This window comes from Esox lucius, chromosome 20 (genome assembly GCF_011004845.1).
Source record: "Esox lucius isolate fEsoLuc1 chromosome 20, fEsoLuc1.pri, whole genome shotgun sequence".
NCBI lineage: Eukaryota > Metazoa > Chordata > Actinopteri > Esociformes > Esocidae > Esox > Esox lucius.
The window spans coordinates 26,484,545-26,503,532 of NC_047588.1; the positions used below are offsets into that span (position 1 = coordinate 26,484,545).

General features: G+C 43.8%; 1 protein-coding gene across 6 annotated transcripts in view; it reads right to left on the bottom strand.

Annotated features, from left to right (window-relative positions):
* The window catches only part of pou2f2a (POU class 2 homeobox 2a), a 51,866-nt gene extending 41,564 nt beyond the window's left edge, over positions 1-10,302 (bottom strand). For all 6 annotated transcript variants that reach the window (XM_020040960.2, XM_020040958.2, XM_020040956.2 and 3 more), the window contains exon 1: positions 9,111-10,302. In XM_020040960.2, the coding sequence (XP_019896519.1) occupies positions 9,111-9,210 (100 nt within the window). In that variant the 5' untranslated portion in view covers positions 9,211-10,302. The remainder of the gene's footprint in view (positions 1-9,110) is intronic.
* Positions 10,303-18,988: the final 8,686 nt, after the last annotated feature.

Sequence of the window (18,988 nt, forward strand, 5' to 3'; positions counted from 1 at the left end):
AAAAAACAGTTTCAGTGGAGATCTCGTTTTAGCATTCATAGTTCTACTCATTGCCTCCTCTCTCCCGCTCTCTCTATCAATCTCTTCATCGGTTTCTCTCCATCCCTAAGCTTCTGTCTTGCCCTTCTTCCCTCTCTCCCCACCGGTCTTTAACCTTGGCCCTTGGTGACTCTGGCTACAGTAATAAAGCCACCCCTCCTCTTTGCAACCTCTTCCTTTATCCCCCTTTCCTTCTCTACCTCTCTTTCTCTTCTCTCTCCCTACCTCAGGCACTACTGTTGTCCACTGTTCCTCTCATTCATAGTAAACACTATTGATTTTCAGCAGGGAAAATAAAAAAAAGCCATGAATTTTAATGCCTGTATCTGTCCCCTTCTCCCTCCCATCTCCCTCCCCCCTCCTTCACCCCCTCTCCCTCCTTCTTTCCTGAGGGGAGGATAAAGAGATGGGGATCGGGGAACGTGTGTGTGTCGTATGTGTGAGTATATGTTGGGGGGGTATTTTCATTTTCCAGCTGTGACTCTCTCACATAACAGACCCTCCTCTTCATCTTTCCATCCCTCCTTCCTTGCCTCCTCCTCTCTTCATTCCCACTTGGTCCTACTTTGGAGAGGATATACACACAGAAAGTCATCACAACGATTCAGGATCCTGTCCTCTAATCACCCTCACACGCCATCTCTGAAACCAAACCATCAGTAAGACCAAACCCCCTCCAAGATCACACCACCCCTCTAAGACAACATCACCACACCACCACCTCTAAGACCACATCACCACCTCTAAGACCACACCAGCCCTCTAAGACCACATCACCTCTAAGACCACACAACCACCTCTAAGACCACATCACCACCTCTAAGACCACACCAGCCCTCTAAGACCACATCACCTCTAAGACCACACAACCACCTCTAAGACCAGATCACCACCTCTAAGACCACACCAGCCCTCTAAGACCACATCACCTCTAAGACAACATCACCACACCACCCCTCTAAGAACACACCACCCCTCTAAGACCACACCACACCACTAAGACCAGACCACCTCTAAGACCACACCACACCTCTAAGACCACACCACCTCTAAGACCACACCACACCTCTAAGACCACACCCCGTCTAAGAACAAGGTCGCACTGGCATTGAGTGTAATATACACACCTAAACCAATACACATACACCCCCCCCCCACACACACACACACACACTTATTCTCTCTCTTTCTCTTATTATCTGTCTTTCTCCGTATTGATTTTGCTATAAGTGGTGTCCTGGTTGCAACAGGGCAGAACAGAGACAAAGCCGGACTTCATCAAGGAACGTTGGACACTGCAACATCTCCTATATAACAACACCATCATAGTAGGGGAAGACAAAGATGGAAAGGGGAAAAAAGTGAAATGCAGAGAGAATTTCAGAAAGACAATGAAGGCCATTTATAAAATTGATTTTAATTAAAAAGGTTATAAGATTATTTTTGCAAAGACAAAGGTGTGTGTGGATTCCTTATCTCTCTGTTTCCAATTCCATGTGTATATTCAGCTGCCTAATAGGATCTGACAAGGGAGAGGAGAGACAGCACAACCACACCAGTTCACAAGCATCTAATGAGTAGCATTAATACCTCCATACAGAGGAATCCAAAGCCCCTCTCTACCACTACCACTCCTAATTATTGGAAACCTCATTAGGACACGCTCAGGTAACAGCTTCTGAAATTACTGAAATCCACTCACAGTTTTTAATCAGCCTGTTAGAAATCTGGAGGTAAGGTGTAATGAGCTGCCTCACCCAAAACTAGTATGGACTATACATTACAATGGTGAATGCCTGTGGTGATACTGTCCGGCATGGTTTTCAAGTGGAGGTTCTCAGTACAACACGTATTAAACATTAACTGCTAATTAGAGTCTATTGTACTGTAGTGCTGGTTGTTGCTAAATAAAGTGGTCTACTGTTGTGCAGAATGTGTGCTAAGGAACCCGTGGTTTCCTTAACTCCATCTGTTCCACTAATCTCCCTCTACACTGACCAAGGAACCATTTTTCAATCTTCCTCCACCCTTCTCTCCTGCCATCGTAATTTGATTGATGATTACACCTGCCACTCAAGGCAGCATGTGGCCAATTAGGAACAAGGGCTGACTGAGAGGGGAGGCGTCTGTAGGGTGGAAGGGGTGACAGGGGATAGTTTTGTTTTGTCCATTTTTGCAATGAAATCGGTTCTGTTTCATTCATTATTTCTTGGTTCCACTCTTATTATAGAAACGATGGAGCCTCCTCCCCCCACACCCGTTCTGGCTGTCTCTGTGTAATCACAGACCCATTTAAAGCCACTTTTATACAGTACCTCTGACTCCCGGTTAAGAGAGTGACCACGGCCCAGGCTTTTATAGGCCTTAATGTGTCCTGCTGTCACTTTGGCAACTAGGCTGTCGCTCCTCCGACCACAGCAGAGATGAGATGGAGAGAACAGAAAAGATGGAGAGAGAACAGAAGAGATGAGATGGAGAGAACAGAAAAGATGGAGAGAGAACAGAAGAGATGAGATGGAGAGAGCAGAAAAGATGGAGAGAGAACAGAAGAGATGAGATGGAGAGAACCGAAAAGATGGAGAGAGAGAACAGATTAGATGAGATGGGGAGAACAGAAGAGGATTCCTAACACAACCAGTCAGGCTGAAAAAGAGTAGAACCAATGAAAGAGACTAAAAGGGGAGGAAGAGATGCGTGCGACAAAATGGAGAGAACACACAAGTGTCAAAAGGAAGGGCAGGGAGGTTACTCGGTCAGTCCCGCCCCTCTACCCCTTGACAAAAAGATGTAGGGACAGAGGGGGCAACTCTGGTGCAGAAAAAGGTCTCGTTCACTCCCACTCCTCATTGGCAAGTCCTTTTTGAATTGACATACATTACATGTACCAATTCAATACAGAGACAGAGAGACAGCGATGGAGACAGACATACAGAGACAGAGAGGTAGAGATGGAAACAGAGATACAGAGAGAGAGAGAGAGAGGGGGAGGGGGGAGTGGAGGGTGAAATTATGTGGGAGATAAATTATATATTTAGGAAATGAAGAAGGAAGGTTTATGGATTGAGACAGGAAAATCTACAGAAAGAATGAAAGAGGGAATAGGGAAGCATGTAGCAGATTGATTCAGGACAGACTGGGAGAGGACAGAGAAGACGTAGGATAGAGTGGATTAAGGATCATTCTCTCTTTGTATGTGTGTGTGTGTGTAAGAGAGGGCATCAACTGAATTTCACCACAACACGTCACACACTGGCCCACTGCAGCATCCCTGCTCCCAACACAGACTGGAGGACCGAGGAGGAACCCCAGAGGGGAACAGGAACCCTTCATTATCATAAATCAGCTAAATGAAACAGAGAGAAGGGCCCCTGACTTAGGGCCCACCGTGCTGGTCTGTGTGGGCCTGGGGGAGGGGGGGTGGGGGGTGGGCAGGACCCAATCAAACCTCTGGACTTTATTGCTCTTTATATTATCTAAATGCACCGGCGAACGGGCGGACTGGTGGAGGTGAAAGACAGCAGAGTTCTAGTTGATGAGTCCCATCTGGCCTAGTGCATGTACAACAGAATAGCATAGAAAAACCAAACGTAACATCTACACAGCTAAATCTCACGGAACTTTGAACAGGTATTTGGGCCAGTACGGTCAGGCAAACACTTCGACATGCTGAATAGATGGTGCACATTGCAATATGCCACAGTCAACAGAACTGTGTGTTCAATGTGCAACAACACAACACCTGACGATTGAGTTTCAATCCTTCCTGACCTGATGCAGACTTGGTGTGGATTTGGGCCAAATGCCTCTCCTTCACACACACACACACACACACACACCACCGATCAGAGGTTAGCCAACACACACACACACACCACCGATCAGAGGTTAGCCAACACACACACACACACACCACCGATCAGAGGTTAGCCAACACACACACACACCACCGATCAGAGGTTAGCCAACACACACACACCACCGATCAGAGGTTAGCCAACACACACACACACACACACCATTGATCTGAGGTTGGCCAACATACACACACACACAACACTGATCAGAGATTGGCCAACGCATACACACACAACACTGATCAGAGGTAGGCCAACACACACACATACACCACTGATCAGAGGTTGAACACCAACACACACGAAAACACAAACCCACGCCTCAATCCGTGGAACCGTGGGCTGCCCAGGTGTCCTGTGTGTAGAGGTCAAGTGGGCTTGAGTCTGTGTGTGTGTTCACATGTGTGTATCTGCATGTGTGTGTGAGAACGGCAGAACGAAAGGAGAGAAAGGGAGAGGTGTAAAGTGGTTTGTATGAGTGTATTCCTGATGATGCGTTGATTAAGAGCCTGGACCCCCCACCCCACCCCCCACCACCCCACCCCGCCCCCCCACCCTCTCATCACAGGGGATAGGTCTGATTTAGTGGCCTGCCGACCCTGTCTCTGATTAGGGATAATGCTGGGCTAGGTTTCACTGAACCCAACGTACACACAATATCTCTCTATATATTTGTGTGTGTGTGCGCGTTTGTAGTTGGTGGCTCAACCATTCCTCCCAGGGAGAAATTCAATACCACTCACTGCTGCTAATGAGCTCAGGGACTTCATCAGCATTAATACAACATTAGTAAGAGCTAGCAAACCCCCCCCCCTCCTCCTCCGGCATTCGCTGTGTTTGGTGATGGTTTTGTTTCCATAGACTCTGACAACCTCCAGCAGGCAGTGAACGAGCCTCAGAGTGATGCAGTAATAAATAGCTGTGTAACATCCACATGTCTGTCTTCATTATGGGAGGCTGCATTCTACTGCCACCAGACTGGAGCACTGTGATGTAGAGCCATCAGACTGCAATCTAATCATGAAACACACAGAGGGAGACAAAGGGGGAGAGAGGGAGTAGGAAAGAGGGAGGGGGGAGGGAGGGAAAGAAAAGCAGGGGAAAACGAGGGAGAAGTGGAAAACAGCAGCGTGCTATGGAATGGAAGTGGGAAGTAGGCCTGGAGAGGGACGGGGGTAGGGGAACAAATAGAGAGAAGAAGAGAGGAAAGGGATGAGATGCAGACCGGGTACAGGGGGAGAAGTGAAAGACAGGGGAGAGAGGGGAGAGAAGGAGAAAGAGAAGAAATAGGGGGGAAAGGGAGAGGAGAGAGGAACAAGGGAGAAGAGAGAGGGGAAAGAGAGAGGGGAGAAAGGGAGAGGAAGGAGGCGAGAAGGAGAGGGGAGAGAGGGGAGAAATGGAGAGGAGAAAGGGGAGTAAGGGAGTGGAGAGAGGAGAGAAGGAGAGGGGAGAGAGGGGAGAAATGGAGAGGAGAAAGGGGAGTAAGGGAGAGGAGAGAGGAGAGAAGGAGAGGGGAGAGAGGGGAGAAAGGGAGAGGAAAGAGGAGAGAAGGAGAGGGGAGAGAGGGGAGAGAGGGGAGAATGGGAGAGGAAAGAGGAGAGAAGGAGAGGGGAGAGAGGGGAGAACGGGAAAGCAATGGCCTTAATGCAATAAAGCATGCAGTATTGACATCTTTCTTGTGTCTATTGATTCCCCATTATGTTCCTAACAAACCCAGGTTGACATTTTGTCATTTCAAATCATGTTAACACTGAGACTCGCACACTCCCAAGCACACTACAATCTATAAACACACACAGGCCGTCCGGACACAACACACACACACGTAAGCAAGCATCTGCATCTTTCTACACGCACAATCATGCATATACACACACACACACACACATCAGCTTGACTGTACCATCGAACATACAAATTGAAGATAGTTGGCCCAAAGGAAAAAACTAACATAAAAGCATACTTTGTTTATTAGCATCAAATGAATGTACACTGAATGAATGTAGAGAACAAACACAATGGCATAGACAAATCTGCACTCCTTATTGTTCTACAGCCACGTAGAGTATCAAGTTAAATACAAAAGTTATAATGTGTGTGTGTGTGTGTGTGTGTGTATATAAAGGAAGTACATGAAATGATCACAACAAGGCCATCCTTACTCGGCCAGTTCTGTTACAGAACACATTAAAGATTCATACAACAGGTAATGGAGATGGTCTCCCAAAACACCCTGTATACTGCTGGCCTGTCCCAGACCCTGTCACACACAATGCCATTAAACAAAGAGCAAACTACTATCCGTAACCATGCCAGCCCAACTGGAAAACAGTCTAACAAGTGTAGAGCATGTTACCTGATGGTTACTGTGTAACATGACTTGTTGAGTAGTTAGTGACATGACGCCTCTGTAATGTGGGAACAACATGACGGGTACAAGCTGGTAGTACCAACGACACCCTGATCCCAGTGTACTGAACTAGTTTACCCGGTTCCCTTTGTACTGAACTAGTTTACCCGGTTCCCTTTGTAGTGAACTAGTTTACCTGGTTCCCTTTGTAGTGTACTAGTTTACCCGGTTCCCTTTGTAGTGTACTAGTTTACCCGGTTCCCTTTGTAGTGAACTAGTTTACCTGGTTCCCTTTGTAGTGTACTAGTTTACCTGGTTCCCTTTGTAGTGTACTAGTTTACCCGGTTCCCTTTGTAGTGAACTAGTTTACCCGGTTCCCTTTGTAGTGTACTAGTTTACCCGGTTCCCTTTGTAGTGAACTAGTTTACCCGGTTCCCTTTGTAGTGTACTAGTTTACCCGGTTCCCTTTGTAGTGAACTAGTTTACCCGGTTCCCTTTGTAGTGTACTAGTTTACCCAGTTCCCTTTGTAGTGAACTAGTTTACCCTGTTCCCTTTGTAGTGAACTAGTTTACCTGGTTCCCTTTGTAGTGAACTAGTTTACCCGGTTCCCTTTGTAGTGTACTAGTTTACCCAGTTCCCTTTGTAGTGAACTAGTTTACCTGGTTCCCTTTGTAGTGAACTAGTTTACCTGGTTCCCTTTGTAGTGAACTAGTTTACCTGGTTCCCTTTGTAGTGTACTAGTTTACATGGTTCCCTTTGTAGTGTACTAGTTTACCCGGTTCCCTTTGTAGTGAACTAGTTTACCAGGTTCCCTTTGTAGTGAACTAGTTTACCCGGTTCCCTTTGTAGTGATACTGAGTAGTTTTGACCAGAGCCCAAATGAAAACAGAGGGAGTCTGGTCACCAAAAAAGTGACAGGCCAATATTCCTCCAACTGAGGGCTCTAAACCGAATACATGGTCTTCATGGACACTTTGTGTTTTTACTGTAGACGTCCAACTGTATCCAAGAGAGAATAAACAATGAGAGATATGAAAGAGAGCGTAGAATTAGCAACACACCATCCATCACTATTGTCACACTGACTCTTATGCAAACAGAATGTATCCACAACACTTGAGTACAGCCTAATGCAGATGCCTTTCCTGGATAGTCATCCAAAGCCATAATGGCTCAGGTACATTTTACCCTCACCTTTCCTTCTCAAACTGGGTTTTCCTCTCCTGGCTCATTTTTCACTCTGTCATCTGCTTTTACTTTGTCCCGGCTTCTCTCTGCCTCTTTCTCCATTTTTTTTATCTTACTCTGACATTCGCCATTTTTCAACGTGTGAAGCTAGAAAACTCCTCCCAGTCCCCGCTCCCTCTCCATCCCTCCTCTCCTACTTCCCTGTGTGCTATCTCCAGAGATAAACCTATAGGTAACAGGTCAATCTCATTTTACTATCCCCTCATCATTAAATCATGACATATAAACACCCTTCTGCTGACAAGTAGTAAACGAAGGTGAAGATGAAATTCATCTCCCTGATATACAAAAGAACTAATCAAAAAATTACATATCGAAAAAGAGGATATGCCCAGTAGTTGAATCTCGAAAGGCGTGTCTGCCTCTTTAAGAACCAAGTCACCGTCCAAGGTGCAAACCCAGCTGTATTTATGCACCATTAAACCATGCTATGCATTACTGAACGGTTGTAATACATCATGGGCGGTGGAACGTACATGTACAGAGCCTTTACACTGTATTTTCCACCAACCGCCTTCCAGTCCATTACCCCCTGCCTATATGCACATAACTATACGCCGAGAAAATGGTAGCCTATGCATCCTTCCCTCCGTAGCCTGCTGAGGATGAAGGGCAGGGTGCTGCTTTCTCGCGTATGGGCGGTTACCAGTTCCAGAGATAGAAGTCACTGTTACACACGGATGCCTGCAAACGGATCCTACCATGCGTCTTTTTCATTCCGCTTCAGAGCAGACGAAACCCTTGCTGCTCTCCCCACTCCCAGTCCCCAGGCCGGCCTCAACGGTCCAGCCTCCTGCCTGGTATAGCGACAAGACAAGCTGAAACCGCACGCAACCAAGCGTCGGTTCAGAAAAACGTGGTCCTGGGAAATCAAATGCCATCATGTTTAGGCTACTGAAATACATGCGTTATCCACTTGTAACCACAGTGTCTAAATTAGAGGCCTATTCGACGAATGCCAGTCCACTGGACAACAGAGATAAACACACACTTTCTAACATGATGACTGAAAGATGACGAAATAAAGACAGCATTTATCCCTTCTACTCGTTCACCATCCTTCTCCTTTCTCAGTCTCTCTGCTTTTCTTCCCGCTCTCTCTGCTTCCAACGGCCCAGGAATCGATCTCCTCAGGATCGATAAGTTGCCATGAATATTCCCTGCCTGTCGAGAGGGTAGTTCGGGAGAGACGGAGGCTGAGGCACAGGCGCGCCGAGCGGAGGAGAGGGGAAGGATGGAGGCAGGAGACAATAAACACACGGGAAGAGGGACACATCACCGGGAGAAAAGGAACATAATAAACACCAAGAAGATGGAACAGTGGCGCATCACGCGCACGTGGTCTTTCAAAGGATTGGATAAAAGGTCGTTTTCGCGCAATTATTTGCTATTTATTTTTAAACAACGGACGTATGTGCATGTTTACATATACATTTTACCTGGGAGAAGAGAATAATATTTTTCAGCCTCCAACAAAGGCGATTCAGAATTGTGTTTTCAGAGCCTTTTCTGGTTTCGATTGGATAATCGGCAGAGAAAAACACGCTCCCTGCGAATCGCAAGGTGGGGCGGGTATGACTGAGCCTCACAGATACAATAATAACGGAAAATCTCTTACCAGAGTCGGAACGTAGAGCCAACGTGGACTTGAGACGCCAGGCGTTGAGGTCAGGGGCAGTTCTCTGAAACATGAACGGCACCGGCAAGGGAACAAACATGATCTTCCTTCGTCTTCTGATTTTGAATATAATTTCTGTTTTATATTGTCTGTAGATGTTTCCTCTTCTGTGTATCTTCGTCCGTTTGAAATATATTTGGTATCGAAAACTTTCAACATTCGTTAGCCTATTTAGTTGATGGCATGTAGCTCTTTGCCTATTTACATTTTTTAATGTCTGTTTTTACCCAACATGATTTTTGGTGTAAATGTGCATAGAAAGTGTATGATGGTCCCTTCTAGTCGAGTAATTAGGCTACAGAAACAGTCCAGACCCAACACACAGACGGATAGAACCACAACTGCTATCACAGTAAAAGTATTAATACGTTTATTACACGTCGGTTGTTATTCCTGGATTTGCTCATGTCTTTGAGTCTTCCTCGTATGCTTACAATGGACTTATCATTTAATTTATCCTATATACTATGTGTTTAACAGACTGTCACTGTTTAACCACAGTTTTCCTATCGACAGGAGTGAGAACAAACACCGAAACGGTCACTGACATTCTAGCATCACTCACTTTGGTTTGAGCTGGTAAATACAATTAACAATATTAAAATAAAAACATGTCAAAACAGTCAGGCTGGCGTGCGTAAAGGCCAACAACTGTTGTCTATTTTGATTTGTGTTACTTTTGGTTAATCTACTGTATTTGGTGTAGCTGGTTGTACTCTCTTTCACTCCCCCTCATGTAGGCTTTAAACACACGTTCACGCATACGCAGGCAATAAACCAACGAATAGTGTTTGGAATACATGTAAACTAGCCTAATTACGCTAATCAACTGAAATAAACATTTGGAAAGGTTACCCAACATGCGCGCTTGGCCTACGCTCCTCCTCCCTCGCTCCCTGTCACAAGGCAGTAATTAAAACGCAATCAATCGATACGAAAAATAAATAAATACAAATAAATAAATAAAGAACGCAAACAACATAGGAAGAAGCTGAATATCGGTTACGTTTCTGGTTCTTGTCGGAGCACTTGCCTATCGTACCGTCCATCCGCCTGTGTGTCTTATTGTCTGCCTGTTTGTCCCCGATTTTTGGGAACCCCAATAGCCCACTCGACCCGGCTCCCTCCAGTATTCTAGCGATCTGCCACTACGCTGGCCGCAACATTGAAGCGAGAGAGCACCCGCTTCTACTCACACATTACCACCCCCACCCATCCTTCCTCCCTCCCTCTCTCTCTCAGCTCCCTCGCTCAAACCTTCCTCCCACCCCTTCTCTCGTTTTCACCACCGCTGCAAAAGGTATCCTGTATTGATTTCTGGACCCCCCCCCCCCTCTTAATAAGACTATACTATAATGATGCGAATGGTGATCATTACATTAAAGCTTGTCTGGAAGACTGAGATCACAGATAAGTGGAGCAGCTAGCCAACAAATCAAAAGCACCTAGACACATAACCTATATTATTCTTATACAACAAAAGTTGAAAGCCTACAATTATTACCCATCACTGCAAATGCTAACTATTGACATGCATTCTTTTTAAATGAAAAACCATTTATTGTTATGTTGAAACGCTTCTCTAAAGGAATTGCAGAATCTGAATTAAGAAATAATTTAGCATTGATAAGCACCCATTAAAAAAAGAATAATGATAATTGACTGTGAATCTTGATTGTTCTGCCAAATTTAACTTTTTTGGTCAATCAGTTAGTCTGCATCCATAAATAATTTGGCAAAGGTCTTGTAAGACCAGCTATAAGCATTCATAACAAAGCATGACTCTTTAAAGGCCAGCTATAAGAATTAATAACTAAGCATGACTCTTTAAAGACCAGATATAAGCATTCATAACAAAGCATGACTCTTTAAAGGCCAGTTATAAGCATTCATAACTAAGCATGGTAACTTAAATTTCTCCCTGCATCTATGAATGTTATGCACAGGTCCAACAAAAAATGATTTCATAAAGACATTTAGTTTGACCAAACGAAATCAAAATCAATGCTGTGACGTAGTTCTTTTATAGAATAAGCCATGGAGGCTGCAGTTCTGCAGTTGCCAGTTCATTTTGGACCTGGCAAGGTGTGGTAGTTATACCATCTACAGGGGCCAGATGGTAATTTACTACCATCCACTAAGGGCAGTGAACACTTATTAACATCTAAGGCAACATCTAGCATGCAGCTTGCTAGGACATTGTGAAGGGAGATAGTGAACGACTATTTGTATTGACCTTATTTACATTTGTTTAAGTTGTTCCCAGAAGGGAACCATTAACCACTGAGAATTAAAACCTACACTTACATTGAACGCTAACCTTGAACCTAAGCTTAACAATTCTGAATTAATGCCTGAATTTCCCCTTTTCCGAGTTTGACTGACAGCCACCGCACATCGAAAAGTGCCTAAACGATACATCATAATCTCCAAATGGCCCCACAGACTGCACTGTTGTTAATAAAATGTCAAGCCATTTTGTAATTCTGTTGATGCAGTTAACTTGCGGGGTTGCTTTTGATTTTTAAATTGGTTTTGACTATTCCAAGTTGAGAAATGTTATCCGGTAAGCGTAAAGCTTATGCTAGACCATGAGTTAGATCTACCCCTAACTCATGTCCATCATGTACAAGAGCACCAGTTGACCTAGCCAAGTAAACTCTTCTTACTGTGGAGTAGTGATTAGTATGGGTTGAATGTGTCTCTTATACTTCGATTGGCCAAAAGTTAGTACTGTACTTCTAAAGAACTGAATTATCAAACGCATACATATTTTTGTCTTTGTAGTGGAGTGCCTTTCTTTTTGCTGAAATCAATACTTTATAATAAAACTTTCATCAAATACAACCACCAACAGTTCAATTGTTTCTGTTGCTCTGAAATGACACTGAAATGTAGATTTTGCCACTGGATATTTTATTGGCAGATGAGAAGGTGCTGAGTTGTCCTCACAATCAAAGAAACAAGGATGAAACATAGAATCATCACCATCTTTAAATCACTTTACAGCAACAGAAGTAAGAGAACGATCAGTGGTTGATTTGATTATTCAAATGTATGGACTCGTCTACCCAGGACAAACACAGGTTTAAATAAAGCATTTGATAAACAACTGACATTTTTAGTATGGACACTTGGAGAATGAATGTAGTTGGAGGTACAACACTCAACACTTTGAAGTACTTTGTTGCGAATTTGAGTTATATTGAGTTAAGTTAATTGGCGACAGTACGCAAAACATGTTACCCCCATGATTTTTGTAAACATCCAGCAGTGTTGCAGTGCAGATAGCCTTGTTGCAGTGCAGATAGCCTTGCCCCTTCTCTTTAGTCCTACTTCAAACCCATACATAACACACTGTCAATTACAGCACTGCACGCTCACACGCTAGACCAGATTATTGTTGATATAGATTTTTAAATAGAAAAATCGATATCTTAAACTTCTAAGTCAATACAGGGAAATCAATAGCATTGGGCATTCCCCACACACCTCACAATCTATAGGCCTCTTGCTAGTAGATAAATAACAAGTGTTAAACAACAGACTGAAAACAAAATATATATATACAGGCAATGAAGTATGTTATTGTTGGTATTCATATCAGACTAACATACAGTTATAGTTTTTAATATTGTTCTTATTATTTTCTCTTCACTCTTATTGTTTCACTGCAGGCATTTTCTAATTATGAGAAATGTGGCCTGTTTCCAGCCTTCATCTCCACCACCAAATACACCCCAATTCTACTACAAGGTTTATTGTCCCTCTCTCTCCCTCTGCTCCACGTATGACAGATGACATCCGCAAGTCCAACTAGAGGAGGGAGCCATGTGGGAGAGGAGAAGCGGGAGGGGAGAGGGGCAGAAGAAGAAGCGACTAGTTGTCCTTCACAGACCCCCTTTTTCAACAGAGGTAGCCGTGTGCGCCCCGATCCCTCCTCCCTACACTCCTTCCAGACAAAAGCAATTATTTCTTGTAGAATGTAGTGTGGTTGTGAACGTCTGTGGGAGAGAGGGATGGAGGAGGGTGTGTGAGATTGAAGGAGGGGAAAATAAGATGGTGTTGGAAGGGATGGGGGACAACACCTTCAGCATCCCCCCCCCCCCCGTCCTCCTCTTCACACTCCTCTGTACAACTCTTTCCTTTTTCTGACTGAAATCCAACAACATGTATTTGTCTGTCAAAGCTTTGGTCAAACTTACACAAATGCTAATTAAGAATTGGCTTCGCTTTTATTAAAAGGAGATTGAAATTGGGCACTTGATTGTTCAGTATTTACAGGCAAACAAACTTCATACAAAGGCAAAAGGCTAGCCAGTCAGCCATTCATATGTCGTGATGCAGCTTGGCACTATACTGTGTATTGTTATATGGTGGCATGCAGTGGGAACATAGAAGTCCTATAAGGTACAGCTAAGTCTTTGTACCACTCTTTCTCTGATATTGTGCCCACACAGATCCTAAAGGAAGGTTGCTCCAGCCCTTCTATCCCCAGGGGCCTTCATGGACCCCCAGGGCCCAGAGAATATGCCCTGGGGTGACTCACTTCCCCTGGGGAGGGCCTCTTCATCCAATGACCCTTGCTTCTCCGGACCCGAGTTGCTAGGGGCCCTAGTGGCTTGGGACAGACTGTCCACCTACTGATAGCACTGATAAGACCCCTAAATACGAAGGAAAAAGATAGGCACATATCATATCTGTTTGTCTTTATGAAGAAGTCAAGAAAGTCACTGTTGCTTTTGTTATTTATGTGTTGAATAGCCAACTCAATTTCGGCGGCTAATTGGATGGATGCATGACAGAACAGAAGAGACATTTTAATTACATCCTATTTATACTGCTTACTGAAATCATATGTTGCATTTTTTTTTTTGCTATTTCATTTCAGATGAATGTACAGTATGTAGTAATGATGCAAACACACCTGTTTACTGTTGTTTTCAATCAGCCTGTACATTCATATATATTCAGTATTCCTGTCACATTTTAAAGCTAATTTTGATATTAGGGATTACATAATATGTATGTTACAGCTATGTTTTCTGTAAAAATGTTATTACAACTGTATGACAATTACAATTGTTATCACAAATAAATTGTTTACGTGGCCTACTGCACTCATTTTATCTCCATGTATATTAAATATAAATGGACATAAAGTAGCCCTTCTGGAAATACAGTACCCAGGCTGAGTACAAGGTGGATGTTTTGTAATAAATAGTACATCCACTGGTTTTGTGTTTGATTACTGAGATGTTAATTTGGCATTTTCTTTGTAGAAACATTTATATTTATATTCAGGACAACAAATAAAAGCTTATCATATAAGCATGTATATCAAATAAGCATACAAACAGTGTATGCTTATGCTTATTATAAAAATGAAATCACACGTTCCACTCCTACAATGCAAGAATGTTCCTAAAACTGTAATATTCTTTAATATTTGTTGAAATATCTTGGTAGGCTAGTTAAATCATTTACAGACCTGACAGTGACAGAGTCAGCGTATAAAGTCTTGTCATCTGGACCCGGAGTCATTTATCATCTACTAGATAATTGTGTCTATAGGAATATCTTCTTATTCAATTCAAGCAGCAAAAATGTGCTAATCATGGTGGAAATAATACCAAATACACTGACCAAAAATATAAACACAACATGAAACAATTTAGGAGATTTTACAGTTATGTAAAAGCAAATAATTCAACTGAAATTAAGTCATTAGCACAGATTTGTGCAAGGAATTTCAGAGAAATGTTTTGGCATATGGATAATGCCTGCAGGTTTATATTTCAGTTCATGAAACATGAGACCAAAACTTTACATGTTACCAATGAAAAGAAAGAAAATAACTACTTTACTGAGACAAATGTGTTTCTGAATGTTACTGCATACATGCTATGTGCGTATGTTTGACTGTGTGTTTTCTGTGTGGCTGGTTCAGGTGCATGGTATATACATGCTATGTGCGTATGTCTGACTGTGTGTTTTCTGTGGGGCTGGTTCAGGTGCATGGTATGTTCTGGGTATTGTTAAATGGGGATGTCACATTGACGTATGAGCTGGTTGAATTAAATTCTCACTCATCAATAACACCCATGGCCCCAAATCAATACCAGGCTACAGTGGTGTAACTGCCTCTGTCGGAGTGGTAACAAGACCACATTACAATGAACAACAATGTCTCACTGTCACACTGCTCATCTCCAGCCAATCGCAACAACCCGACCTCTCATATCCTCTACCACTGACCTGTGTGGGAGATATGAAGGCAAGAAGATACAAAAGACACACACATACATATGCTGACATAATGTGTAGATTTGTCAAGATAATATGAATGTGATGCATGTTGTCATGTTATTTAGTATGTGTGTGTGTGAGTGTGCGCGCACACACACACACCAACACGCCTGATCCCCATCAATGTTTCCCCTCCTCCTTCTACAGTGAATAGGCAGCCAATCCATCTAAAGCTCTTGTTCTTTCTGTATTCCTTGTCTTTTTTATTAGTTTTTATTAACTTTGCCTTCCTCTCTCTGTCAGCGCTCTCAATAATCAATGCTGATATATTGCCAATATCCAGCTGTGTCCCCGGTGTCATCTTTCACTGAGGCTGCCTTATTGGTTGAGTTTGGGCCAATAATAATGATATTTATTACAGATATTTTTTATCTGGAATATGGTAGAAGTGAGGGCCACACCATCTAGCAGGCCCCTCTCTCTCTCTCTCTCTCTCTCTGGTGCTCTTACACAGAAAAGGCCAGGAGATACAATTAGTTAACTAGCTGTTTCTATTCCAACCTGATACTGTGGCATCTCCACTGGCCTAGATGGGAGCAGCAGTTTATCAGAGCACTGGGTCCTCGTAGCAATTCACTGTTATTTCAGCTCAAGAAGAGGAGCTGCTGTACTCTAGGGCCTGGCTTGGATGACTGTACATCTTGCCCTATTTGCCCTGCTCGCCTCCACCCTCCCCAACCAATCCTTTAGGTCTACACCAACCCCCCCCCCCCCCATCTCCAGTCCAAGGCCCACTCCCCCAACTGCCTCAGTCCCCCTTGGCCTGCTTGGCCCCCTGACGTTAATCCAGCCCAGCGCCCCTCATCGTTTCAGGTATTGATTTCCTCTCCGGTGCCACGGTTACATGTCACACCACGTCATTGGCCCAGGCTGCTCTTCCAGCCAGCCCCCCCCCCCCCCCCCCAGCCACATAGGAACCAGGAAAGGGGAGAGAGGCGGGGGGAGGAAGACGAGGGGGGAGGGAAAGCGGTTGGACAGAATAGAGAAGGGGAGAGAAGAGACAAAATGGAGAAGGGAAGGGAGATGAAGGAGAGGGAAAAGTGAGAAGACAAGGAGAGAAGAGGATCTGTAATAAACCCTGCAGTATTTCAGCAAAGCAACCAACGTTATACAGGTATAGAAACAATCGGAAGCAGCCAAATAAAAAATTTGCCCCAGGGTGTTGCAGGAGAAATTGTAGAAATTATCCCAACGCGACACTACAGTTCAGGGGACCAATTTGTCTTGGGAAATGTGTAAATGTTTGTCTTGCAGTTGTATACCCCCTAATTCCAAAGAACAAAAATGTATTGTGCTGTATTTATATGTAGTGATTCAATAGGATACAAAGACTGATATTACTATGTTTGTCCTTAATAGTCTTTTGGGGTTTTAAGTGTAATTTTGTGTGTGTCTGAGAGAGAGGTCTGTGCATGTGATGAGGTTGTGTTTGTGTGTGAGAGAGAGAGGTCTGTGCATGTGATGAGGTTGTGTGTGTGTGTGTGTGTGAGTGAGAGAGAGAGAGAGAGGTCTCTGTGCATATGATGAGGTTGTGACTGTCTGCTGACTGCTGAGTCTGCATGTTCTCTGTTCTCATCTTAGAAGAGCGGTCAGTGAGAATGACCATTGTGTAGTCTCATTTTGTGTGTGTGTGTGTGCGCAAAGAGCCAACAGAACTCCTATCACCACAAAGTAAACACCAGATATAACGTATGCATTCTGCACACATCTCAAAAGATATAGACAGACCCACCCGACGCCAGAAATGATTTTCTGGTCTATATGTGCAGGATGGACTTCACCATGTGAAAAGCAGCAAATGACTTCAGAAAAGGTTATCACAATGTTGGTCAAGTACTGTAACTGCAGCTAAATAATGAAAAACTCTAAGAACAAAACGTCTGAATTTGAGCCCACAGTACCCACAAAAAGCCAATGAAAAGGTCACACGCACAGACATTCGCAAACACTTGCAGACACACAGATGATCAGTCGCACCACTAACAACGACACAGTAATATCCACATAATGTGTTCAGCTCCATTCTAGCGCAGGGCCACAGCCAGAACGCCAGGCACAGTCACAAACATCTATCACCTTCTCTCCCTTTCAAACGAACAGACACACCCGTGCACACACAATGTCCATTTATCCAGGGATCTATCTACAGCAAACACACCCTTTGTATGTCCTTCCTGTCTGTGATGGCCGACAGCCTCTCTGGACTCTATTTAACCAGAATCTCTCCATCCATCTCTCAAAGAGTTGCGTCCACTCATACAGTGTTAGGGTTTAATTGGATCTTCCATTCTTTCTCAGTTCATCCTCACATTCCGTCTCTCTGTTTCTCTTGTTTTTTTAATGCAATGTGCTGTCTGTGGCCTGTGTGTTTATCTAACCTCTCTCTTCTCCCCTTCCCCTCTCTCTCTCTCCCTATGTGAGCAGCAATTCCGTGTGTATGTGTGTGTGTGAGATTTAGAGCAGGGATCAATAAGAAATTTAAAAATCAATGCACTTAGCGCCAGGAAATCAAAGGGCCTAATCGGGATGCCAATCGGCCCAGTCAAAACAATTAAGAGGGAAGAAAAATGTTTAACAACTTCCTCTCCTTTACTTACACACATCCAGACAGAAGACAGGCAGGAAGAAAGGGAGTGGGGGGGGGATATTAGACGGAAACAGAGAGAGATGAGATGAAGTGATAGATGGGAAGAAAAGTGTCAGGAGGGAGAGCTCCAAGCTTAGTCTGGGAGGAGTGAGGGAGAGAGAGGGAGAGTGAGGGGCGGTCTGGAGAGGTGAAAGGGAGGAGGTAAAAGAGACGGTAAGAGAAGGAGTGAGGAATGGGAACGGAACAGAAATGAATGAAGGAGCAAGCAAGGCAAACCAGGGAAATAGGGTTTGGCCATGCAATAACAATACACAAAACAAGCTGAAATATCCAGCAATGTCCATTATACTGTACCTGGAACCAAATTAAAACACACACCTGTAGTTAGCACCAAGACTAAGATTAAACAGTGACATCAATTGAATACATTTCAGATATAATGATTTGGATGCGAAATCAGATCACAACCTGTTCCCCTTAAATGCAGTCAAAGTAGAAAAAGCAATAATAAGAGCATAGCTCCATTGAGCTTAGTCAATCATAAAGGAAAATATCCAGAAAGAAGTCCTGGTTTTCTCCCAATATGGCATCATACAGAGCCCATGACACACTCCATCCACATCACCTGAGTCACCTCAACAAACAACCAACTCTACAAATCAGCAGACCCAACCATAAAACTACACCTTACAGTTGAGTCCAATCACGTCGAGTGTTTGTCTGGCCAGACACCCAATGATGGGCCGGGTTTGAGCAAGGAGATGTTGATGGGGGGCAGGGGTAATTTGGGGTCAATCAATAGAGCTGGCCTCACTCTATCTTGTGGTTGCTCACCGTGTTAAAATCAATAGGAAAGCCAATAGTTCCCAGACTGGATTAGTGAACACACAACTAATCAGGCAGTCAGTGAAAGTGACACCAC